General features: G+C 41.0%; 1 protein-coding gene across 1 annotated transcript; it reads right to left on the bottom strand.

Annotated features, from left to right (window-relative positions):
- Positions 1-1,103: 1,103 nt before the first annotated feature.
- GGACT (gamma-glutamylamine cyclotransferase) lies at positions 1,104-26,710 on the bottom strand (the record flags this gene model as incomplete). The annotated part of the gene is made up of 2 exons (XM_080612917.1): positions 26,659-26,710; positions 1,104-1,594 (listed from the first exon to the last, which is right to left on the bottom strand). The coding sequence occupies exon 2, from the start codon at positions 1,575-1,577 to the stop codon at positions 1,104-1,106; it is 474 nt and encodes a 157-aa protein (XP_080469043.1). The 5' UTR covers positions 1,578-1,594; positions 26,659-26,710.
- Between the last annotated feature and the right edge of the window lie 45 nt (positions 26,711-26,755).

The following is a 26,755-nucleotide window of genomic DNA, read 5'->3' as shown; positions in this document are numbered from 1 at the left end:
AGGAGTGTAACAACAGAAAGCTACGATTTCCCCAGATTGTACAGAAACCAGCACAGTTGGTTGGGTCAGGGGGACAACAGTCATCTTTCCATCCTTTTTTTTCCTGTTTAAATGTTGCAATAATCACAATACAGGTCCTTTGGATGTTTTATATCATGCACAGAAAATCTTTCCCTCGATAGGAAATGCAGTTTGCATACGGTTGCAAGTAAGTTCTGCATTAAAGTGCTTGGCAAAAAGTCACCTTCATAGTTAAGTGCCTGCAACAGCTGCATCAACTATAGCGTGATGGGCAGCTGAAAATAGGTTTGCTTTTCCTGGTCCCCAACACCCCTCCACCACCCCCACCTCCCCAACCCCTACAGTCACTCTGAACTGAAGTGGTACCTAAAGTGCTTAGAATGCTAAATTTAAAATATGATTTTAAATGTAATTCTCTTATACTCTCTTAGTATTTTTTCACAGTACCTTACAAAACTAAACAGGTTTTAAAAATACTCCTTTCCCGTTCAGAAAACATTGCAATACAGAGAAGAATAGTCTTTAATTTTTTTCTATTTCTCCAGCCATTTCGTGTTTGTCTTGAAGTGCATAGTACCTATATTGTCATCTCTCCCGGTTTACATTCAGTAACCTACTAAACACCATTACAGGTCAATATTAAACATGAGTTGTGCTTTAGTTTGCTTGCAGACATGACTTTTTAAAATCAGTTTCAGCTATTAGTGCAATCATATCATTGTTATTCCACGCACCTTGGAGAACTACACAAGAACATTTGTCAATGCACTGAGGCAAAAGGGGAGGGAATTAAGAATTTACAATTAGACCACAAAACCGATGTGCACAGATAGTTATTTTACACCGCATGCAAACCCAGTTACTCGCAGGTTAGGGGTGGTGAAGAGGACACTGGCTAGCCAGGTAGGAGTCCCCATCTGTGGGTCTACAAGACTTCAAATCTAGTGCCAAGGCTCCCAGGTTGGGAAGGTTACAAGAGATCCTGCATTTTAATGAAAAGGTGTTACAGCTTTCCTGGAAAGGTTACTGATCAACACGTGCTTAGTACTATGTCTTCAGCCGGGCTGCATCACCTCCCGTGTTTAATCCCGGCTTTCGCGTAGGACATAGGAGAGGCCGTGTTTCCCTGAGGAGTCGTAACTGTCATGGTAGGGGAGGCCGACCCACTCGGGCGGATATGTCATTGTGCTGTACACAAAGCACTCTATGACACCCTCGGCAGCTGCCCGCGCCTCGCCTACACCACCCTTCCCTTCCCACTCCACCACCTCGATTCTCATCAGTGTACGCTGGTACATGTCTGGGCAGCCTTCAAACTCATCCAGGAACTGCAGCATCTGGTCGTCAACCGAGTAAATCTCCCCAGCGACGTGGTGTCCTGTTCCTGGGATGTTCAGCATGTAAGGAATGTTGTATTTGCCTGCAATCACCAGCGGGTACTTCTCCACTGTGCGGCCCCATCCTTGGAATTTCGCTAGCCCCTTGGCTGTGTTGATCATGTACTTGTAGTTGGGTTGGCCCTTCTTAAGCGTGCCATAGACGAAGACACGAGCCATCGTACCTGCAAAAGCAGCTGAAAGACAAAGGTGTATGTTACCCACATGGCCCCTTTGGCCAATGTTCTGGAGAACCTCACCCACACCAAGACGTATTGTACGCGCAAAGACTGTTTGGGAGCGCGCACAGGGGGCCTTGTAGTCCTAAACCACATTTAAATATCATACTATATCCAATTATCTCTTGAAACTTTTCAGTCAGAGATCTAACATTGAAAAACAGATACCAGGGGCAAGTCAGCCTTGCAGTTCTTTGCTGTAATCACATTACAGGCCATGGTTCCTCTTAAGGAACCCTCAACATCAGCCAACGCATTCCTGAGTCTTGGTAAAGCTCTAAACCTTTCTTCATTTTTCTCTCTTGCACCATGACAGAGCTGTGCTGCAGCAAGTGTGCGGTGTAATGCTCAGCAACACACAAAAGCAAGTTTAACCTGGTGTTTAAATGGGATAAAAGGCTGGCTTTACTGAAAGGTAAAGGGGGGAAAAGATACCTTCATCGTTCCTGGGTTATTTTTCACGCCGTGCTCCATTTATCCCCTATCGTTTCTGAAGGGCAGAGGCAGCTCTTGCACTGTTTGATGGTTTCCTACGTTTTGCCCTCCATCACCGACTACTGGGCAGAGCTGCTTCACTCACAGCTGGCTGGCTGGGCCAGATACCCAACAGCAGAGGAGCACCTCCACCTCCTTTTGGAAAGAGGGTCGTTGAACAGTGAATTTCAAGTTTGAAACAACCTTTTAAAACAGACTGGAAAAAGAAACTTCATGTGTTTCCTCCTATTTGCTCTTATTTTAGTAAACTGTCAGATCAGGTTGGGCATCCAAAAGGGTACATTGCTGGCCAAGAGAGTGTCATTGAAAATCCTCAGCAGCAAAGCAACTTCCCCCTTGGTGAAGTAAACAGGTTCTCTCTGTAACAGAATAGTTTTCCAAGCAAAAATGGTTTGTGCCTTTCTTTACTGGCAAACTGCTTTCACTTCAGGAAAAAAGACTGCACTGATTTCCTCCCTGTATTTTATCAGATATACTTCAGCGTAATTTATCCTTCATGACATAAACAAATTTTTTTTGGACGCAGCTCATTCCCTCATTATAAAAAGAGCATTAATATTCAGTCCATTTGACTCCCTTTTATAAGAAAAATCATTACCTTTCATATTGTGTTTTGAATAACAAACACAGATCCTTCAGGAAGAAACTTGTCCCGGTGGGGATTGAGAAAGGATCAGAGTTAAGCACTGAAACATGCAATTAATTCCCATTAGGGGATTAGGGCACTCGTGTTCACTTTGAATCAGAAAATGAATTGTGAATTAAATTGTTCACTACCAAGAGGTTACTTGTCAGAGTTAATAAGTTAAAAAATAAAACAGGAAACCTAAAACGCACATAAAAATCTCGGTAGTGAGTGGTGCATCTGTAAGAAAAAGATACGCTTCATTTCCATTAAACAAAAGCTCCATCCCTACTGTAAAGCTGGAGATAAGCTTCCAAAAAGTTTACAGGGAAGAGTGTTGCCACTCCTGAAATTGGTGAAAACGAAGTACACATTTCTGATGGTGCAGCAGACCGCTATTTGGAACCATTACTGATGTGAAGAGACAACCCGTCATCCTCGGGCAGGACCCACAAAATTCACCACCACCATCACCACCAAAAAAGAACTTCCTAACCCCAGTTTGGATCAGTGTTTTCTGATTTAGCATTTGAGCAGGTGAATTCAGCAGGCAGTACAAACGGAGATGGGGTGGCAATCTGACATTTCAGCCACAGCCACTGTAAAGCCACAAGGCTGAGGTACCGGTAGAGCTGTGGCTTCACAGGCAGGCAGCTGTTGAGCTCCCCATCACACCACTCTGGTCCACAGCAGCCTGGTTGCTCTCATGGGGTGGGCTGGACACAAGGACTTCTTCTATTAAAACACCAACAAAGCCACAAAGCCAAGCCCAGCCAACCCCGGCTGAGGAGTGATCGAAATAAACCTGGTAAAAACATCTTCTGCATGCTGCTTCATATAAATAGGACATACACAGTTTTCTGTGCAATAAATCTGGTCTGCTGTGTGCCGCGTGTTGAGTTGCAGAAAGGCTGTTAGATGTATTAGCATCATTTCCAGCATATCATGGGCTTTCAAAAAATTTTTAGCCACCTTGTGGCAGGAGAGTAAAGAGCAGAATTTTATGAGGGTCATTTCACAGACTTCCACTAAGCAGCTGAAAAGAGTTACAGATGACATCCCTTCACTGGATCACCAACAAGAAGTTGCCTTTTCTCACTTAATCCAGTTTGACACTTCTAAGACACTACCTAAGAGGAAAAGAAAGCCCACCAAAAAACAACAAAATCCACCCCAGACTCTATACTATTAGCTGCTAGGACAGAACAAATCCCACTCATGCCAGAATCATTAAAATTTAATGGTATAGGGAAATACCAGTGAAATCTGTACGTCATCTCTCCAAACTGTTTCTTTCAGCTATGAAAGGCGACCTGCCAAACTGCTCACAGATCAATTATTAGTTGCTTCCTTACACGAGAGGCAAATAAAGTGACTATTTCAGGACCATGCAGGTGCAATAAGCTGTTGGGTGAAAAGTGGCTCATAACTGGCATCAGCCAGCAGCCCTGGTTGCTGTTTGGCATTAGTGGTGGTAAGGCTGCATCACTGTACCCATGTCTGTCCTTGCCTACTGATGTTGAGTTGTAGGTCAAGGCTTTAGTTTTCCCTCTTGAGGCCCAACAGCTCCAGAGCACTAAGAGAGGGATGGACGGCCATGGGGCCAGTCGCTGGCTCAGTCAACATGCACTCACAGATGAAGCTGAGCTGCTGCAAATGGGCTCTTTGCTCCCAGGCTGTATCTAAAAGAAGACCTCTCTTCCCAAGCAGCAGCAGCTTTGACAAAAAACATCGTTTCACCACAATTCAGACAGTTACGGGATACCACAAGCTTCTTTTGAAAATGAAAAGAGAAATAGGAGATGCACTACCCGGCTCCAGGGCTGTTTGTGATCATCGTAACAGTGGTTTTGGGTTTTATTTTGTTGAAACTTTTTTTCCCAACTCAGAAAGTATCCATTTCTCTCGCTCCATACAGTAACATTATTTTCCCTTGAGAAAAATTCTGTGCATTGGCTTGGTGACCAGATATAGTTACACATTAATTCTTCAGAAGTTTCTTAAAACTGTAGGAAACAGGTGAAAAAACAAAATGCCTTGAACTTTAAACTTGAGCCCAGTCTGTTTGAATGAAGTGAGTTTTAAGGTCACTCTTCACTCAATGCTAACTTTCAAGAAGGACTAACATGCCAGAGAGGACTCCTGGGACCGCATCCTGTTGGTCCTTTGATGCTTTCATTTTGTTGCTTGCTATTTTCTTTATAGCACAGACAAGGGCTTCCTGCCTGGGCCGACCCCTTTCCAACCTTGCTGAATACCTCGGAAAAAGTTTATGGCAAGACACCTTTCTTACATTAACCACAGAGGCACCAGCAAAACGGTGGCTCCTTTGAAATCAAGAGGTTAAGTCCTCACAGCAGTTGTCCGCTCAGAAACTGTGAGGTGCTGGTTTGTGAAAATAAGCAAGATATTAGAGTAACCGGTGCCACGCTGGATGCTACTGGGCACTACCTAAAATATCACTTAAGCTACTTCGCAGATACTTTCAGTTTCATGCTCGGATAGTTTACATCCCCAAACCAACAAATATGCCTGCGCTTAAGCAGGAGTATCTTCGAGTTATCTGCCAGGAGGCAGAGTGAGGATGCCCTCCCTTTGGATAAGCATCAATCACAGTGCTACTCGTGTGCCTCAAACCCATTTGGCATCACAGCAAATATTTGCCTTTTGTCTGTTTGAAACAGTTTCAAATCACTTTCAACTCTACTACACAGAGAAACTTCATTAGATTAATTTTTACTACAACCAGAAGAGTTTAATTCAAGAAGCAACTGTTAGGAGCAGCTCCAGAGGCCGCCAAGTGACAATCAGATAGAATCATAGAATCATAGAATAGTTAGGGTTGGAAAGGACCTTAAGATCACCTAGTTCCAACCCCCCTGCCATGGGCAGGGACACCTCACACTAAACCATGCCACCCAAGGCCTCATCCAACCTGGCCTTGAACACCACCAAGGATGGAGCATTCACAACCTCCCTGGGCAACCCATTCCAGTGCCTCACCACCCTCTCAGTAAAGAATTTCTTCCTTATATCCAACCTGAACTTCCCCTGTTTAAGTTTGAACCCATTACCCCTTGTCCTGTCACTACAGTCCCTGATGAAGAGTCCATCCCCAGCATCCTTGTAGGCCCCCTTCAGATAAAACCACTACATGAACATGTGGACACACTGCTAAGACTGATTAAGAGACTAAATATCTAGACAGTGCAGAGACAGGAGGGGATTGCCAGCACATCACAAGGACAAGAAAAGGAGGATGAAGAAAATGGGAAGTCAATGGATGTGGACAAATTGAGTTGGGAGGGATGAGGGTGGGAAGTTGTCCCCCCAAGAGAATATATTATCAGTATTATTAAGCATTGACTGGTTTGTCCTAATATTAAATAATATTGTATGAGTCTCAGAAGACAGAATATTATATCAGGGTCTTGCTACCACAATTCAGAAACCTGTGGATGACAGAAGTAGTTAGAAAGAGCTCAGGGACTGTTTTTTAGGGGCACAGACTGAACAAGCAGGAGCTTAAAAACAGCAGCTGAGGAGATGAGGCATAATCACCTACAAATACGTAAAGGTTTCATAGAAGAGACAGTGATTAATAGCAGATACCTCAGGAAAAGCACAAGAATGGGGCAAGGCAACAGCGATGCATTTCTAGACTTAGGTTAGATCCTTCCTAAGCCAGAGGTGATGAGCACCGTGGTGCATAAAGGCTTTTTCCTTGCAAACCACATGCAACAGCAGCAGCACACAACAGGCAGCTCCACACCTTGACTCCACATGAGTACATGAGATGCAAGTTGCATTGGGGGTTTTCCCTGCCACCTCCTCGCTTCATCTGATGGATCTTTCTCCCAGTCAGGGGTCTCTGTACACACCCCCTGTGTCACCAGATACTTTTTAGCTCTTGCTCTCTTCTAGGCTGATGAATCCACATGTATTTAACAGAATGGAAAACACTCCTTACCTGCAAGCATCTTTGCCACCTCTTCTTCTATAGTTTTATGAGATAAGGAAACTAGAACTGACTTACTAGAAACATCTGAGAATGGATAAACCATGGATTTATACAGGGATATAAATCATGTCTCCTGCTTTGTTCACACTCCTTTCCCCCAACACATTTATGAGTGCTACGGAGCAATGGACTGATGTTTCATATGAACACAGTGGTATCTCAAGCATTTTATCCTTGAGTGGCAACTGGGGCGTGAAGTGTTCACTGAAAATTCAACTTTGTTGAAGCCTTTAAACTGGAACTCTTGATAAACAGCCATTTGTCCAAAATATCATGGATTCTACAGTTAATCTTGACTTACGGGAAAGGCAGCAGATTAGATGGCTTCTCAAAATCCTGCTCAGCATGGTGGGTCCTTATGATGCTATCTCAAGAACCTGATACAATTAATTTAAATGACATAGATAGAAATGTCTCACTTTTGCACTTTTAGCTTAGATGCTTAAACGGTTCTATCTACAAAAACAGGAATAAAACCCCCACAAAAACAACCAAAAATGAAGCATTAACAGTAAATGTCAGATTGCTGTTACAGGAAAAAAGTAGAAAACAACTTTTGATAGGGCAGCCCTGCTATGCCAGCCCTGTTCCCGGTACCGTTTTGGATGCCACCGTGAATTTGAAGTGGTTTCTGTCATTGACATGCAGAGCATAGCCCAGTGTTTCAAACCGCCGACATCCTGAAACTCAGGACACAGCCTGCAGCTTGGATGGGTTCCCCTCAAGGTCAGCACACTGATTTACATGCCAATACCCAGAGGGGTCAGTTCGCTGTTTTGGACTGAGAAGAGCATCCCAGCCTGTGGAACACAGCAAACACTTTGAGTACCTAAGCTTGGGAATGTGTTTTTCTACACTGAAAAGATGGTGAGAGAGAAGGAGAAGAGAGAAAAGATGGGAACTTGTGTGAGATTGTGAGGCGCCTTTCCACAAGGGACAGCGCAATGGCTGGACAATGATGCTCTGTGAGGAGGGGAGAGATGCCCAGGTCGTGGCACAGCACTATCCCCTCATCCCACAAGAGTTCAACTTAGCCTGGAAAGGAGATGATAAATAAAACCGATCCTTCAGCAACAGCAGCCTCCCACCAGCAGGAGCCTGTGGCTCTGGAGGCCATCTTATGCCTTTGCTCAGCTAGTGTGGAGATGCCACAGCACAGGCCTGCTGGCGAGATGTGCTATGCCCAGAAGACACCCTGCAGTCACATGAGCACCTGGTGGTGCCTCTCAGGCAGCTGGACATCCCAGCTGAATAGCAGGAGGCTGCTCCAGCTAGTGGCTCCACAGATGCTGGATGAACTGAGGTACCAGAGCCATGGAGCACTGTGCAGAGGGCTGCAAAATGATGCTCCTTAAACCTTGCCAAAATCAAACAAAATCCAGGTGCTAATCTGGGAACAATGTCACGTAACACTGCACTATTTTATCTCCAGAAACCACCTACCTATCCCAGCATGGACCAGTCACTGAAACATAAACCTTTGACCAACCTGACAGAAATGAAACATCAAGAGACCCGGTTTTCATCAGCTCATGGGCCAAGGAAAGACAATTCATACACATTTATAACATCCATATATACACACAGGATTTTCTACGCAGACTCATGCTTTGCTTGTGAAGAGTTAATGGCCCACAGAAAAGGAGAAATGAAAATTATAACCAGTTGTACTTAAGGAACCAACAGATTTAAACACAAACAGTATTTTAAATGTTCAACCAGGAAGGGTACAGACAGTGTGGGATAATGGCCAAGTATGTTCACACAGGAGGGTCATACCAATTTTGTGAGGTTCAGAAGGAGTAGTGGATAATGAGGTGTATCTATGCTCACAGAAGATACACTAACATTAATGACTTTTTTTATTTGCACGTATGCGCCTAGGTAGCAGTGCAAGAAGGAGAGGTCTGTCTTGACATTTAGAAGACCATAGCTGAGGTTACCGCACAAAAGGATGCACAAAAGCAAAAGTGGAGTATTCATATAATATTAAAGGAGAATAATAGAATCACTGGTTTGTGGTTACAGCTCTGCAGCAAGTCAAACTGCTGGTCTGGAGACACCACTGTAAAAACAGTGGAAAATGAAGAATCAGCGAATCTTCCTCCTGTGATACATAGAAGTATTCTCCTTCCTCTTTAATTTATTCAGGTCAAGTTTTTTTAAAGCTCAGAAATGGATTATGGGGATTTTGTCCCTTCCTTCCCCCTCACTCCCCTATGTTGTTTTGTTGGTTTTTTTTTTTAAGGGATATATATATTTTCAGTCTATGAATCAAACTTGTGGAAATGCATAATATTTAACATGTGACATACTGATAACAAAAAAAATCAGCTCAAGAGGCTGACCAGGGAAGTGGCTGAGTCACTCAAGGTATCTGAAAGACACGTAGATGTGGAACTCTGGGACATGGTTTAGTGGTGGACTTGGCAGTGTTAGGTTAATGACTGGACTCGATCTTCAGAGTCTTTTCCAACCTAAAGGATTCTATTCTATTCTAATTCACTAACTGCAGTTATTTTATTTGCCTAATTAATTAAATATATATGCAAGTCTTACTTTGATAAGCTATGTGGGTAGTTTAATAAAAATACTTACTTTTTCTTAAAGTGAATTTCACTTTGCAGCTCAATACAAGTAAAAAATAAAAACCCAATCCATACCTCAGCAACAAATCCCTTCCATCATTTTCTAATATAAGGTAAGAAAATACAAAACAGAACATCAAATCAAAACTACAAAGAATCATGAACAGATGTATATAATTACTTCAGTCCCACCGAGGCATATCACTTCTGTTTAGAAATTAATACTGAGTTTGCTACAGAAAAAGATAGAGTCACAGATCATTACGAAAATAAAAATAATGAGTTAATTCAACAGTACTGGTCTTGATTTTTGTTCTCCAAGAAAGACTTGCAAAGTTCTGTGATGAAATCTGAAACATACCTCACCTCCTTCAACAGCTACGAAAGAACCCTTATCATAAAGTAAACACATCTACTGGCCTGCTATCTTCTACACAGAAGAAACAAACACATATTCAGGGGCATCCAAAAAGCCTGAAATGAAACTCAACAAGGCATTGAAGTAATCATTTTTAAATCCAGAAAACACAGTGACCAGAATCTCAAATACCCTCCTGCCTTGTAGAGTCAAAGATAAGCAAGACGACAATAAATTCCTGATTTGTTTGTGTGTGTCCTATAAGGATGTGTTGAATGAAATGCTTACTTTCTGGTAAGGAGTAGTTTTGTCTCTTGGTACAGAAACAAGCTTTGTAGTCTGATGCAAAATTTAGTGCAGATCTGTATTTACTTAAGAATGAGGAAAACCAGCTACACAAGTCCTTAAATTTTCCCCTGGAGCTACAACAGGCTCACAAGAAATGCTGATGTAAATAATTCCATATCTATCTCTACTTATACATACATCTGCAATTGCAAAAAAAAAACCAAAAAACCAAAAAACACCAAAAAACCCCCCCCAAAAAACCAAACAAACAAAAGAAAACCCCAACCCCCTATTTTAGTTTTACAATGGCATGTAGAATTTATGCTAATTGAAGGTCTCCTTGGCAGTGTCCAGGATGCCTGGAAGGAAGCCTTAATGAAAGGCATCTTAAACCAGAGGTCTGGCTGTAACAGGAAAACATATAACATTCATTTGAATTATATAGACATTTATATGAAACAGAATTATTTACAAATAAATATTTATATAAATAAAAATAGCTTTATACGTGTTGTGCAACCTCTTCTCAGTGACCTCTGAGAAGGAATTTCTGTTACTAACTTGATAAAGGAAGAACAGAATCAAGTACTGGAAGTAAACGATAAGGGGAATAATACGCAATGTGGTTTTGAATGCAAAAAAGCCAGATCAGTGTCATAAAAATACCAAATATCTAGGAGATACCCCATAGGCATTCAAATATCTAGGAGAGTGTCCAACGATATGTATTCGTCAATTCAGACTTTGTTTTGGGAAAAGAGGCACAGATGCAAGGCAACGCAACATTACAATATAGAATGTATAAATATATATACAAAGTGTTCTAAATGCCTCAAGCTAGATCTTAAGATGTAGCCAGTTTAGGACTGGAACAGATTGCAAGCAGTGAAGACTGAAACAGATTGCAAGAAAGGTGATTAAGCCCCAAGTATAAATTAGCACCTTATCACCATGCTCCAGTATTTAAAAGGTGGCTACAAAGAAGTTGGAGACTCCCTTTTTACAAGGAGTCACATGAAACAAAGGGTAAAAGTTACTCCCAGAGAGATAACAGTTGGACACTAGAGGAAAACTTTTCACAATGAGAACAATCAGCCACTGCAATAATCTCCCCAGAGAACTGGTGGATTCCCCAAAGTTGGATACTTTTTAAGATTCAGGTGGACAAGGTGCTGGGCATTCTGGTCTAGGTCGAGTTCTTTTTTGCCAAGAAAGGTTGGACCAGATGCTCCTTGAGGTCCTTTCCAACCTGGTTTCTATGATTTTATGATATCCTCTGACTAGCTTTAATATCTTTCCCACAACAGCCTCCTCACACACCCCAAACATGAGACAAAATTATGAGAAAACAGCATGGATAAACTGGCTACATTAGTAGTCAACAGAGCAGACCAAAGGGGATGCACAGACTTCAGCACAAAAAGGGTAACTGCCAGACTAGTACCCATTGCCTGTACAGTGGGACATGAGGCAGAAGTGACAAGGGAAACACTATATTCACCCTTTTCCAAGGTTTGCCCTGGAAATGAGAAAAGAATCCACACCTGCTGCATTCTATTTCTCTGCTTTATTGGGATCCCACCTTTCCAAATAGATCCCAAATACACAGTAGTAGATAGAGTATCCTCCAATTCACTTCCTTATTCCTTACTTTTTCCAATTTCACTGTCAGTGAACATGATGGGGAGGACACGAATAGCAACTCCTAAGACTTCTGTAGCCTTCTAATTGAAACATTTCTGTTTGCATTGGGAGCTACATGGTACAAAACCAAGTGCTTTTCTTTTTATTAACTTTCCTCCTAATTTAAAATAAATTTATAACCACCATTTATAATTTATTTTCATGCCACAACAAAAGAGAAGGGCCTCCACTTAAATATGAAAGAGCAGTCAGCACTGTGCTTTTGAAAAAGACTGGTTCCATTGAAAGGTCCTGGCTCATAGCAACTATGGCTTGGGAGTTTTTCAAGAGGTAGTTCTGGGCAAACACTTGTACACCTTCACATCAAACACATTTCACAATGGCAAGCTGACATAAGAAGGGATGATTTCACAGATTAACTATATATATATATATCTTATTTTTGGTCATAAGATAATGTTAACTGAAAATTTTGAATCTAAACATTACTCATACATTGTTGAAAATACACAAAACGTTATTAAATGTCAGCTTAGTCCAATTTGGCTATAGAAAGTTACATTTCAGCTCTTGAACAAATCAATCACTGCCCTCCCAATGCCACTCTCCCTACCCAAGTATCATGTAGTGCAGCAGTCTATGTTAACTCCAAATACTGGAGTAATTGATGTATTACTCTGAACACCATTTCTCCCAGATTTGCCAAACAGTATCTAGGGACATTTGGAAATCTTGGTTAATTTTACTTCTGCATTCCTTAAACTAATACTCATGTAGTGATGCTCATTAAAGGAAAATAAATAATATAATTAGAGAGTTACACCAGATATAAATCAAGAAACACTGCATAACAAGACACAGAAAGAAGAGAAACTGTACAAGAATTCTGTCTTTTTGATATGGCTTAAAAAGACAGGTAATGAACAAATCACTTCTGATTTTCAGCATGTGAACATTTCTTTTAAAATAGGTAACTCAAATCATTGTCAAATTAGAAAGCTTCATTAGCTCACTGCTTGCCCCACGATAACTATCAATTAATAAAGGCATGCTTCTGAATACATAATGTATTACATTTTTTACTTTCAACACGTGGTGTCACCAGAATAACGCCGTATATTTCTAAAATGATCTGCAGTTGTGTGTGCGTGCTTTGATTTTAGGGCAGTAATGCTTCAAAATAAGTGGAACCATAGAAGTGATGCACACAGAGGAGTTTGGTGGTTAACTGACCATGACAGGTCATTTTAAAGATTAAACTTAGGGTGTCTAAAAGCCTTCATTCCTTAGTTAAAATCAAAAAAGGCCTGAAGTGAAACAAAATTTCTTCATATTGTGAGCATACCTGTTCTGCAAAAAGCCTTTAACTAGTGACATCTACACCAGAATTTAGGTAATTGCAATCAATTTTTGTACTGGCTAATTTTCCATCCAGTCTAGGGCTGTATTAATTGGTTATTATGATGGTTCCACTGAGAATAGACAGAGGGGAGTGATTTTGATTGATTATTGTTTGGAGGTCCTTGGATCTCCAAGAAAAATAATAAGTTAAGTATCAAAGAAGATTAATCAATCTCAGTCTCTTCTTCCTTCCACTCTATCAGCAAGACAGAGCCAATAAAAAAAGGCTGACAAATTCATGGAAAAAGTAGAGTCAGAATTGGTGACCCCATATTTCATTAAAATAATGAGAAAGTACATGTACTGATATGCTTTAAACTTTAGATAATGGGTGTAAGAGAATGAAAGCTTTCTCAGCTTTTGATGCTTATTTCAAAACCCAAACAGAATTATGGCAGGCAGTTAGATCAACTAGTGTAAGATTTAAGTTGTGCTATGTTTTTAATATAGCTTTTCAAATAAATTAATGAAAGAATCCTGCACTTCCAAAAGGAGTGTCATAAGCTTCTTATACAGGGAAGACTGAAAATACGGCGGTATAAGAAATGAATGCAGTACTTTAGAATCCAAAGGTTCCGAAGTCTCTATTTTGGAAGAAAATTCTGTATCAGAAAACAGAGGAAGATGTGGTCAAGATCGTTATAATTAATTTTGTAAAAACGTGTTTCAACTGACAGTTCCCTTCTGCTAATTACGCATGAGTTTTCTTCACTGGACTGTCAAAAAGTCGTATTGTCTTTCAGTATTTTTTCAGTAAGATATAGGGATTTCTACATGTACGAGTTTGCATGTTTTAGTGCAACCATTGTGGATTTTAAAGCTAGAACAGAAAGGCTAACATTGATACAGGGATTATTCTCAGGTGAACGCATATCTAGAACCCATAGACTGGAGGAGATCTCTAGGCTCCAGCAAGGCACTTAGTACCTCTCAGGTGATTTGTGTGACCAGCTTTTTGGTGACAGAAGATCAAGTCACCTAAAAAGAAGACAGGCAAGCAATGCAACCTTGAATACTGCTATCAAGTAACATAACCCCATATAAAGAAAAAAAAAAAAAGTCATGGAAAGCAGGAAAAAAGCTGAAGCTTGAGAAGAACGGTGCTGAGTCGTTAAGAAAATCAAGCAATTGGGAGAAAAGCTCATTTTAAACAGATGTTAGCATAAATAATTTTTAAAAGAGACTACCTAAGTCTGAGGGACTAACAGACAGGTTTTACATGCATGATTTATTTAGTATAACACCACCACACCACTTGTTCTCCCCAGTTTCTTCAGCATTTCAGAAGTTAAAAAAAAACCCAACAACAACAAAACCACAAACAACAAACAACAACAACAAAAAGTGACAATTATTTTAGGACTCCCCAGCCCCTTGTCCCTTTTTAAAAGGGAAAAATACAACCCCCTCCCAGTTCTAAAAGGACTACTTTCTCCCATTTGCTCCCAAAAGATGAACATTCAGTGGTGACTGAATCAGAATGTGCTTAAACTTGACATGAACATGAACAGAAATACAACTGAGAAGCAATACAGAAGTCAAAAAGGTTCGTGTATTGCTTAGCAGAGTGGCTTGGCATCTCCTGCCTGACCTGTGCTTAGTGGGAGAGGCTGAGTAGCCCAAACCACCTGGGTGAGGCTGATCAGGAACAGACAGCGGAGACGGACCTAGGAGACACCACTTGGATGGCGACACCCACTATTTCCAATGTCAGTTCCTATAGAAGTAGGAAGGGACACAGACCTAGTATTGAAACCTAACATTTAGAACACACACAGAGGTACTTTCCCACCTCTACAGGTGGTAAGGTGTGTGGATGCTGAAAAGCAATCGTCTATCTTGATCTATACTACTTATCTTGAGCTTGGCAGAACTTTTGACACTGCTGCTCACACTATTCCCACAGGCAAGCCAGAAAAAAAAAGATGATTTAACAAGAACTGGTGCTATTTAGGTGAAAAATGTTTAGAAAGACTATTTAACATTTACTAGAGGTTCATCTCAAACTGGACATATGTACAGTATTTGTTATATTCATTCCTGTACCAGGGAAGTACTGGTAATGAAAATACTCAGGTATGTGGCAGATGCAGAATACCACAATGCAAAAGGTTCGGCGCAAGGCTAATGAGACAGTGGCAAGGCCCTGCAGAACTGCTGCTCTACAGCAGCCATTCAAATAATGCCAGTGCAAAGTTCTAAGATTAGCCAGGAATAATAAACCGTATAAACAAAATCTGGGGAAAGATGAGTGTAACAGAAGTTCCGCAGGAAGAGATTTGGCAGTTAGAACGATCATGAACTCAACACGAGTCAACAACACGGTACTGTTGGAAAAAAAATATCCTAATGTTTACATACAAACAAGTGCATCACTAGTGAGACATGTGAACATAGTCTGCTCTGATCAGGTGACAAACTGAGCAGTATGGCCAGCTTTGAGCACTGTTCTTCTGGAAAAATGTGATCAGCTGGACACAGACAGAGCATAGGTCAAGAAATCACAGCCTATGGGCAGTGGGGAGGAAGACAGACTGTACTGTGATCACTTATTTTAGAGAAAATAGGGTTGTGCCTTTAAGTGTGTCAAAGCACACTCTAATAGAAAAAGAGAACCTGTAAGCTTCTTACTACATCTACTTGGACAGAAGAGCCAATAAATTCCAAAGATGGGCATTAGGAAAGATTACTGGTAAGCACAGTACTTGGGAAGAATCTAGACCATCCAGGAGAGCTGGGAATCCTTCACTACTACCATTCTCAACAGCAAGTCTGTCAAATCTCTATCAGAGATAACACTATTTCTGCCAAACTTGCCTTTTGCCAAGGAACCAGATGAGACAGCTCTTAGGTCTCCTTTAAAGAGTTAAAAAAAAAACACAACCAAACCCAAAACAACAAATGAAAAACCCAAGGCAGTTTGATTCATACGCTATGCATGGATGGAAAGAAACATTAGACTCATGGACGGAAAGAAACACTAGACTCATGGACACTGCGAGAGACGGATTCTGTGGTCCAGAATCCATTAGATTCCCGCCATCTTCAGACAGATTCCTATGTTCCACTCCCTGCCTGCTTATAGATTATGCAACTACTTGATTTTTATTTTCCCCAGTAGCAATAACCCTAAAAAGAGAGAAAGAAATGTTGGATTCTCACCCACTGCTGCTTCACATAGCGCTTCCAAAATACAGATATAATCTCAAGGTGCTGCACTGAACACTCTCTGACCCCACAAATCTTGATTGCTTTCTGCACTGTGACCCAGCTTCAAAAGGCCAAACAAAACCAAATGCTCCTAAGAGACATGGGTTAGAGCCCTTGGCACAGAGGGCACAAATCTTATTTTTCTACTTTCTAGGAGATGGCACAGTCAAAGACTGTTGTTAGTCCTGAAGCTGGCTTTGGTTGGATTTGGCACACATGAGGTATGTCTGGCTCAAAGGCAGAGCAGCACCGGGCCAGCTGTACATCTTTGGCCGATAAATCACTGAAAGAAGGCAAAGAGTGAGAACAACCCAGGACTGCATGGCCACAACCTCTGTTAATAGTCCCTCTCTGAAGCTTCTGCTTTTCCAGTCTGGTTTATATATTGTATGTAAAGGTAGCTATAAATCTGAATCTACAAAACAAGCCTTCTCTTGGTTTTGCCTGTTTTTCTTCTCAAACACTGTCTTCAGATCACAGATATGAGATTTTAATCCCAATTAGTTCTGAAATAATTGCTATTTATTGCAGATTTCTTTAACATAAATTACACCTTATTTATAGGCATACACTTTATTTGTTCCATTCACAGCACGCTGATGACACACATCACTTTTTGAAGAATAATTGAAAATCTATGCCCTCATGCAGTTTTCCTTCAAGCTGTCAATGTGGTAACTGTAGACAAGAGATATGCTATTTTTCTAGACATGCAAGAAACAATCTTGCACACACATTTGTTCACAGACTGTTTTTCAGCATATGTGATCTTGCTCCAGATTTGCAGGTAAATTGTTACATATGCACGTGTGTAATCCAGAGCAATGTCATAGGTTTTATTAGTGTCTTTCTAAGAAACATGTAAGTGATTATACTGTGATAGCTCAGGCAACACGTTAAAAAAGTTCCATCTGTAGCAGCTCTGCCCACAACAGAGAAATAATAAGAGCTGGGATCCAAGAAGAGCTGTCTAAGTAAATACTAAATTCATGCATGCTGTTAATACTGCAGTTTTTAAAGATCACAAAAGCACAAGATTACTGGGGAGTTTATTCCTGCTGAGAGATAAAAATCATTAATCCCCAAACCTGTCTGTTCCACTGTCACTGAAAATATTTCCCAACCCTTTTTCTTAAACACACTCCCAAAGCATCACTAGTACCTAAAGTAAAAATCCAGCTGATAATGTAGTTGGGATGATGGTCTTAACAAGCCAGCACAAAGAACCGGAGAGGGATGAGGGAATGTCAAAGAAATAATCCATCTCACATATAATCTCAAAAATTAGCCTAACAGATTAATTTTTTACCTGTCTGATGTGGAACCAAATTACCTGTTTTAGCAAGGTCATGAAAGGCAAATTATCCTAAAGGCAGCATTACCTATTCCTAGCTTCTAGAATTATACCTACCAGGTCATTTGTTTGCTGCACCACTCTGCAGACCCTGCTTAAAATCAGGATACATCAACACTGATGGTCAACCACAAAAAAAAACCCCAACCAAACAAAAAAAGCTCCCCAAGCCCCCAAACAAAACAAAAACCACACAAACAAAAAACCCCACAACACATATTTGATGAACCTTGAACTGAAAGGTCATTCAAGTTTGTCTTAACATTTAGAGCACAAAGTTCTTATATAAAAAGAGTAACTATAATTAATAAGGTTCAAAATTGAAATGTCAATGAATAAACATTTCCTGCATTCATATCATGACTGTGATAAAAATATACCTCTGCTGAAGGCAGCGAAATTATACAGCCTATTTGAGTTTTCCCCTAAAACAACAATGAAATGGAAGTTATACATAGAACATTGTCGTGGTTTAAGCCCAGGCCGTAAATCAGAACCACGCAGTCTACTTCCCTTCCCCCCCACCCCGGGCTTTCTTCCCCCCACTCCTGGAGGGACAGGGAGGAGAATCAAAAGAATGCAACTCCCACAGGTTGAGATAAGAACAGTCCAGTAACTAAGGTATAACACAAATCACTGCTGCTGCCACCAATAATAATAATGATAAAAGAAATAACAAGGGAAGAGAATATAACACCTCACCGACCGATACCTTGCCCCCACCTAGCAGTGATCTAGCCCTTTCAGGAACTCTCAGTTCTACATCCTGGGCATGATGTGTTGTGGTATGGAATACCTCTTTGGCTAGTTTGGGTCAGGTGTCCTGTCCCTGCTTCCTCCCGGCTTCCCCTCCTCCCTGGCAGAGCATGAGACTCACAAAGTCCTTGGTCAGGCTAAACATCGGTGTTATCAGTTCTGTTCCCAGGCCGAAAGTCAAAAACACAGTGCTGCAACAGCTACTAAGAAGGAGAAAAAGTGACTGCTACTGCTAAATCAGGACAAACATATAAACCACAATTCGACAAATTAAAGAGATTAATCCATTGTTTTTATATATAGAAATCAGGGAAAAAGCTTTTTCTGCATTAGGAAGTTCATCGTTTACAAAATTAAAGATACTTGATGACACCCATTAATGCAGTAAACTATCATTAAGCATACGTAATTAAAAGATACGGTAACTACTAGCAGTTAAAGAACAGACTAGATGAGCAGATGGATCCAGATATATTTTGACCCGAATTTCTTGATATTTCGACAAGATAAAGGTAAATATAAACAAGAATAGAAAGGAGAGGAAAAAAACAGCCAGCCAGCATATCTCATTAAGAAGCCCCATACCAGAAAGATGAAAAACAACAACCACCTCTTTTCTCTCTCTGCTAACTTACTTGTCTTCTCAAATACGTTTTGTTTCTGTTAAGCAGGTTTCCTGAAGCTTCATGTAACTACAAAATCACATTGCTGGAACCACAATCACGAAATAAGGCCCGTTGCCTTAGGACAGTTTAATAAAGAAATCATTAACCTGAAACATAATTTAAATTTTTATTTTATGCTCATGCTTTCTTGAATTTGACTCCCGTTAGAAATAACAGTTAAGAGAACAGGTTTCTATCTACAGAGTCCACAGAAGGCAGAGATTCTTCTTTCTGAGCCCTTTGTATCACCTTCCCCAAAGATACTCTTCCCAACTGGACAAAGTTCCTAAGCATATAACTTGGTGTTACTTTTTGTGTTTGAAATGAGCTTCGGAAAGCTTTAGTAAGATTTGGCCAGTGGCTGGATTCATAATCTGAAAGTTTTCACAGACAGTATATTCGAACTATATCACAGCAAGCACTGCAGCCTTGGAGCAGGTTAGTGATTTGATGTGTGAAATGTGTGCGTGTGTGTATGATAACTGTCCTGCTGGGATTTATTCCCTTTGTAATTTTCAGCTAAGGCAAAATTAAGCCTGGGGCTCCACTCCATAAATCACATTGAAACATTTCTCTCATTCATACAGTTTCTCAGTTATCTCCACATTTTCCTATCATAGTGGAGGCTTAGCTCTGTGCAAACCCATCTAAATTTCATTTAGCTGTTCTCCTATGCCCACATCCCAGCGTAATGTTTACCAGAGTATCTCTGTGCCTCACAGGCAACACAAGACAAAACAGTATTTAGCATTGCACAGTCATGTAGTTTGAAAACAATGGTTCAAAGTATACTTGGCCACACTTCATATATGTGTTATGCTCCACCCCCTTTCAGTGAAAATACTATGTAACACTGAGCTCAAATCCTTACTTACTCATTCAACAGAAAATCTGATGGTTTCACTAAAATATAACGTCAAAGAAAATCAACAGTAATCAACATACACTCTTAAACATATTTAAATGCCGACACTCACTCCAAGATTACATCTGCCAGTAATCTCTAGTAATCTTTTCCTCTCACTTTTCTAATCTCTGTACACTTGTCACATCCTCTTCAGAGTTCTTCCTTCACCCAGAGTAAATTTAGGCTCAAGGACTTCTTCAAGCCACAATATATCCCTTCAGTACCTGTGCAGGCATGCAATCGGGGAATACAAAAACATAATGCTAAATCCTCCTTCTACTCCTACCTGTACATCCAAGATCATCACATCTCAGCTGACAGTCATGGCTAGTAACTTTTATATTATTTTTCCAGCTCTCATCTGATCATTGGTACCCGATTGCTATTGCTTAAAACTCTTTTCTCCAGTTGCCTCCAATCTTTCCACCCACATATTCTGGTAAGTTCATTTGTAAACAAGTCCCGTTGCGATCTTAAATCCAATCCCAACAATAAAAAAATCTGAATCCAGTACTTTTCAACTTGTTACTATGGATGCTTATGTTATTAATCCTCTTCTCTAGCCTCCTAACAATCCCATGAAGGATTTCCATTTGTCCCCAGATTGAAACACTCACAAGAACCTGTTGCCTCACTGTAAAACAATGTCTTCTTGGTCCAGGTGAGCTGGGTTAGTAAATTCATACAAGAGAGCATATTCCGGCACTCATTCTACATACTGTTACTGTATGGTCCCATAACCTCTTGAGTACAAGAAATAAAAAACAAAGGCCAGAAGAATGTCATCACAAAAGGGAGGCAGGAGTTAAGCAGGAAGACACACAGAAGGATGGTGACTAGCAACACGGAGATAGACGGCATGCGGAAGAGCAATTACATGGTGTTTTACAAACTAAAGTTAGGGAGACCCCAAAGAAGTGGCCAATATCCCTTCACTGTAAAGATGTTGACAAAAATCCCATTACTTTACTGGGCAATATCTTTCAGTTGCAGTTCTGGGCTTGCAAACTTGAGCCTGGAAGTTTTACTTGTTGTGAAAACACCAGTTATTTTGTGTCAGCTCTAGTTTAAGAATTGTAGCTATTAATGTTAAATCAATGATTAAGCAGCCTCAAACACTTCCCTTCAATCTTGAAGCATATGTGTACTATGTACTACCAGAACCTGAAATGTTTTATTCCAGCACCTGCAATGAATTGCAGGTCATGCAATTAAAATTATCTAAAAAAAAAAAAAAAAAAGGCAAAAAAAAAAAAAGCTAAAGAATAAAAATAAAATTAGCTAAAGACAAGAGAATTATAACTTCTAAGCAAGGCCCTTTTTGTACTTGATGTACTTTGGCCTATCCACATACCATTTCCCTCTCTATTAAAACAACCTGCAATTTCTTCTAATGAAGCTATTAGGTAATGAAATTCTGTCATGGCCTTACTGTCATATCACAACTACCATGAATCCTTGGTTCATCACTAGGTCTAAATGTCATCAAACCCAGCACAATCACCTTTCTTCCAACACAAACCCAAAACAAGACCCTTATTTCTTACTCACTATGTACAGTCTCACTTGCAATATAATTTTTCTCAGCAATATTCCAAAGGAAATTGGTTTATTTCTATTTTCCTTCTAGCTTTCAGTATTACTTTATATGTAGACTGTGCCTCTCTTGATGGGATATAATTTAACCTTTGATTTCTAGAGCAATTCACCCATTCTGAGAGCAATAACAAATTTATTTCTGGAATTTAGAGCAGATAAAATTAAACAGCAAACACTTGGGTTCAATGTAAAAGAATTCAGAAAGAATGCTACTCGTTATTTCTTATGAGCCAGAGGGTAGTATTCACCTCGCTTAATTTCCTAAAGTTCGGAATCTAGCCTGGTTATTCAGGCTTCATCAGTCGATGTCAAGAGATGTGAGCTCAAACTCTTGCCACCAGCTACAAATGAAACTCCCATTTCAAATGCAAGTCTGTTATCTTGAAGAAGTAGATGAAAGAGGGTGGTGGTGGTGTCGTACAAACCCACAATTCTTATCAGTACTGTGTGTCAGCAGTAACAATAAAACCTTAATTATTTAAAGACCTGTACACAAATTGGCCTGCCTACTACAAGACAAGATGTATTAAATAATGTATTTCACTATATACGTAGACAACTTTTTGCTGCAGAAGGCGGCAGCAGAGATACAGGCTGATACAAGAGAAAAACTACAGAAGATTGAGCGCTGATCAGCAGTGAAAAATATTCTGGAAAAAAAAGAAGTATTTTATATTACTATTCCAAAACAGTATCTGAATGGTCCATGATACTGTTACCAGAAATTAACGAAGTATCATTAACCAGAAATTAACGAAGTATATCAGCCAAGTATTCCTGGGACTTCTGGAAAATGTCACTGAGAATTCTAGACCTGTGGCGAGAAATAAACATTTATGTCTCCTTCCCCACTGAAAGCTATAACCCCAACTGTTGTCAGAGACAACACTCAGCCAAAAGTACAGCACAGCAGTCAAGGAGGCCTTGTTTCCTCTGACATCCCAATGATTTCCCTTACTCATTCTTACCTTAAGGCTCATGAATACACCTTGCTGAACAAAGAAAGGACCAAAGAATACACCCTGCACTGTATTAACAGAAGCACAATCAGCAGACTGAGGAGATGATCTCCATTTATCTGACCCTCATTAGACCACACCTACAATACTGCATCCAGTTTTGAGCCCCTCAGTACAAAGAAGGCAATGAGGGAGGAGCATTTGCTCTGTGACAAGAAGTTCAGGGAACTGGGCCTGTTCAACTTGAGAAGAGATGGCTTTGCGGTGGCCAAACTGCAATCTTCCCATACCTGTGAGGAGGTTATCCAGAAAACACAGCTAGGCTCTTCACAGTGGTGCATGTGGGAGTTGGAGAAACAACAGGTATAAACCAAAATAAGAGAGACTCTGACCTGACTCAAAGAAAAGGGTTTTCACGATGCAGGCAAGCAGTGAAGCAAGATGGATTATAGTATCATAGAAGCTGTGCATCAGGCTAAACAAAATGAGTGGAGGGAAAGAGATAAAGAGACTTATAATTACTCTGGTATTATTTGATAGCGCATATATGTAAAGTGGCAGTATCATCCCAGTACAGATACTCTCTCACAGCTGAAGCCTGGCGCAAATGGAATGATCTCCCTCACAGTTAACAGTGGCAACACACAGCACTAGAAAAAAGCAATGCTTCAGGGGAGGGATGAGTAAAAGCGGTTCTACACTGTCAAGAACTTCTGTCAGAACGAGAGCAATATGATGGTTAACTCTGGCTGTTAGTAAAGGACATGATTAATAACAGTCCAAACACTGCAGAAAGGTGGCAATTCCAAAGGAGAAGAGGTACCTTGTAAGTCAGAGAAATCAGTTGAGAGTGATATTCAGTATGTTTTCTCAAGATATTAAGAGTAAATAGCTGATACACTTAAAGAAATCACAATGGCCAAAAATCTTAATGTAAAGGGCATTCTTGAAAACCACTGTAAATGGTAAATCAATAGAATATTATATTATCCCAGTATAGTCTGTCCTCCTTTAGCATTAAGTGCTTTGGGAAGTGAGGAAAAAAGAGCTGTATTTGACATGGTTCATAAAATGTAATTAAACTTTTGGAGTGAAAAAGAGCAGAAAATTCTACATAGCTACAGATTTTGATTTAAGAACAGTGATGTACTACTGCTTGAATAGTTCTGGTTTTAAAGAAAAAAGGTATTATGCACACTTTTTAGAAAGACAGAATGCAAAAGGTATTACATTTGCAAACTCAATGACGTGACTGCATCCATACATTTCCCCTGTATCTTACTACCCATGCAATACTTACGTTCTCTGTCAAAATGCTGCAAACAAAACATTTTGAAAGATGGGAAGAAGAATGGTAGCACCAGTTCATACAGGAAATGCATTCTATCGTGGCATGTGTTATCTGCTTAAGCAGTTCATGTTGCCAAAAACGTCATGCAAGTTTCACATTCAATCCTACTTAAATCAACAGAGTTGTTATGTGACCAAGTTCAATGAGCTTATGCTTTTAAAGGATGAGAAACATACAACCAGACTTGATTAGTAAGGGGGGGTGGGGGGGGGGGCAGGGAGGGAATAAGTACAGTGCTCCATAAAACGAGATTACAAAACCTGCAGTTTTTGAAGTGTATTTTTGGCCACAAGCAGTAACTGTTAATGCTGCTTATGATTACACAGAAAAATAATTACTCTACTCCATCAAAGACTAAAAGTGTACCACTTCAGCTAGCAGCAGAAGGCAAATGCCACAACATACCCCTGGAATTTATTATTCTCTTACTTCACTTCAGAAACTGCTCATGACTGCACCCTTGTACCTACCCTCACAAATTCAAATCACAGATCAGACAGTCATGTAACTTCACTTACCAAAAGTTCCCCAAGAACAAATGTAACCACATGAACAACAGAAAGCAGAACAGGCAAAAATCATAGTTACACCAGCAGTCTGATGAAAGACATTTTTGAGAGGAAGCTTCTTTTGAAGTAGGTAGTTGGGTGACTACTGGGAGTCATCAGAATGTATAGACAGAACCAGAGGAACATTGGCTGGAAGGGACCTTTAAAGGTCACCTAGCCTGGCCTACCCCTCAGAGCAGAGCTAAAGCCAAGGCTAGATGACACTTTTCCAAGTAAAGAGGCTGTACTCAGCTAACAGTGGGTCCGAGAGACAGCAGGATGTCTGATGCAAAACCAGGCCTTGTGTGTGCTCTGTACTCTCCAGAGGCACTTCGCTTTCCACATCAAAAATCAGTTAAGGAAAGCATGAACTGAGGAAGTTAATTGTCTGGAGTTAATACAGATACTAAATGAACCTCGACTCAAAAGCATAAGATCTACATATCTACAGGATAAAGAGCAGACACTGCAGACAATGAAGCATCCAAAGCAGTATTTCTACCCTAAATTGATACAAGAAAATGATCAGCAAAAAACCTCTGATCACACATATAATTCCAGTGGTCTCAAAACAAGGTCATATATAAACTCAAAGAAATTTGCCTGCAGAGCTGATGCAGACCACCACAGTGATTTAGGAAGCAAGGAGCAAACAGGCTGTAAGAACCCAAGCAAAACGAAGTATGACACACATATTAAGTAGTTCGTATTTTTCAGCAATAGGATGCAGATTTCAAACTGCTGTGTATGGAAAGGCCATTTTTTTGTTTAATGTGCAACACCCCTGGCAATTCAGGTTTTGAGACTGACAGTGAGATCTGTTCTACTTAGCTTTTATTTACTGGCAGCAGTACAATGCTGTAATACATTCAGGTTACACGACATGTTAGTTTTTATATGACACTGACAACTATGATGGAGCAAGGCCAAAAAATGAGTGCTAGCTGAGGATACCTATACTATAAGCAGTCTAGGTTTTTAAGGCTTTTCTCAGGGAGAGGGGACAAGAAAGATGATGTATGTCCATTTTTCATTTGTACTTGTGAAATTTAAAGCTTCTCTTAATGGCCTATGTCACACACCGAACAATGTTAATTGTCGAGAAATTGCTTTTCCAGGCTGACTGCCTGCTTAAAGCAGAGTACATAAAACAAGACCACTCTTCACAGAGTTGTACATAAAACAATTTGGTCATGGGGATATTTATAGTTCTGCTTCTGCATGTTAAGTTGCTACCTTGATAGTTTCAAAGCATAGCAAGAATTACAGAAGTAGCAAATCAAAAATCCCTGAAGCAAAAAATGAGGAAGTTAATTGTCTGGAGTTAACACAGATATAGCTAAATGAACCTTGACTCACAAGCAAAGACTTACAGATCTCTAAAATGGAAAAACAGAAAAGGCATGAGAGGAAACCCTTACAAAGATAAAAAAGGTAACATCCCCTGCCCCCTCTCAACCTGGTCCAAGCAGTGCATGCAAAAGGACAAATACTCTTTAAGTGTTATCTCGTAAGGATCTAGATATCAACTGTCACAGCTTCTCTTAATCTATGACACCTGAACCATTTTCTTCCTATTCTCCCTCAAGTTCTTGCTCTTCAAACCCACGTCACTAATCCCTACAAGGTAAAGGTATGTTACTAAACTGAGTATTTGGACCATAATTAACACTTTGGAGGATGGGCTAGGCACCTGCATACAAGGCGAACCCGAGGTGCTATCACCTCGGCCCATCAGCAGCCCTGTTTCAAGTTCAGGGTCGCGGGCAGCCCTCTCTGAACCCGGCTGCCCCGGCGACACCAGGGAACGCTGACGGGTCCTTACGGGCCTGGCGCAACACGGACAACGCTGGGTAAAGCCAGCGCGGCTCCTGCCCGCCACCGACGACCGGCACAGAGCCGGCGGCAGGATGGAGCGGCGCTGCCTTCCACCTCCACCGCTCTAATTCCGGCGGCCGCCGCCGCAGCTAAAAGATCCTTTCCTCCCCCATGGCCGCCACGGTCGCCCTCCCCGGGGAGGCCCCAGCCCAGCCCAACGCGCCAGCCCAAAGGCCGCCGCGGAACCCCACCCCACCCCGCAATCGTCTCATTGGCCGCCGGAAGGCTCTGCCTTAGTGGCGTCAGCAGGACCAGGGGCGCGCGGATGGGCCGCGTCACGTGACGGCGAGGACAGGCCGCCCCGTCCCTGTCTGCCGTTCCCCGTCGCTACGGGTCCTGCCGCGCACCCCCGCGGCGGCCGCTCTCGGCACTCACTCGCCAGCGCTGCGGTGCCTCTCCGCCTTCGCTCCCGCCTGCGGCCGCCGCGTTCTGCCAGGCCCGGGGCGCCTCTCCTGGGAGTAGGCGACGGGGC

The sequence above is a fragment of the Psittacula echo genome, assembly GCF_963264785.1.
Source record: "Psittacula echo genome assembly, chromosome: 3".
Classification (NCBI taxonomy): domain Eukaryota; kingdom Metazoa; phylum Chordata; class Aves; order Psittaciformes; family Psittacidae; genus Psittacula; species Psittacula echo.
Note: the sequence above shows the minus strand (reverse complement) of the source record. Positions and strands in the feature narration are given on the sequence as shown.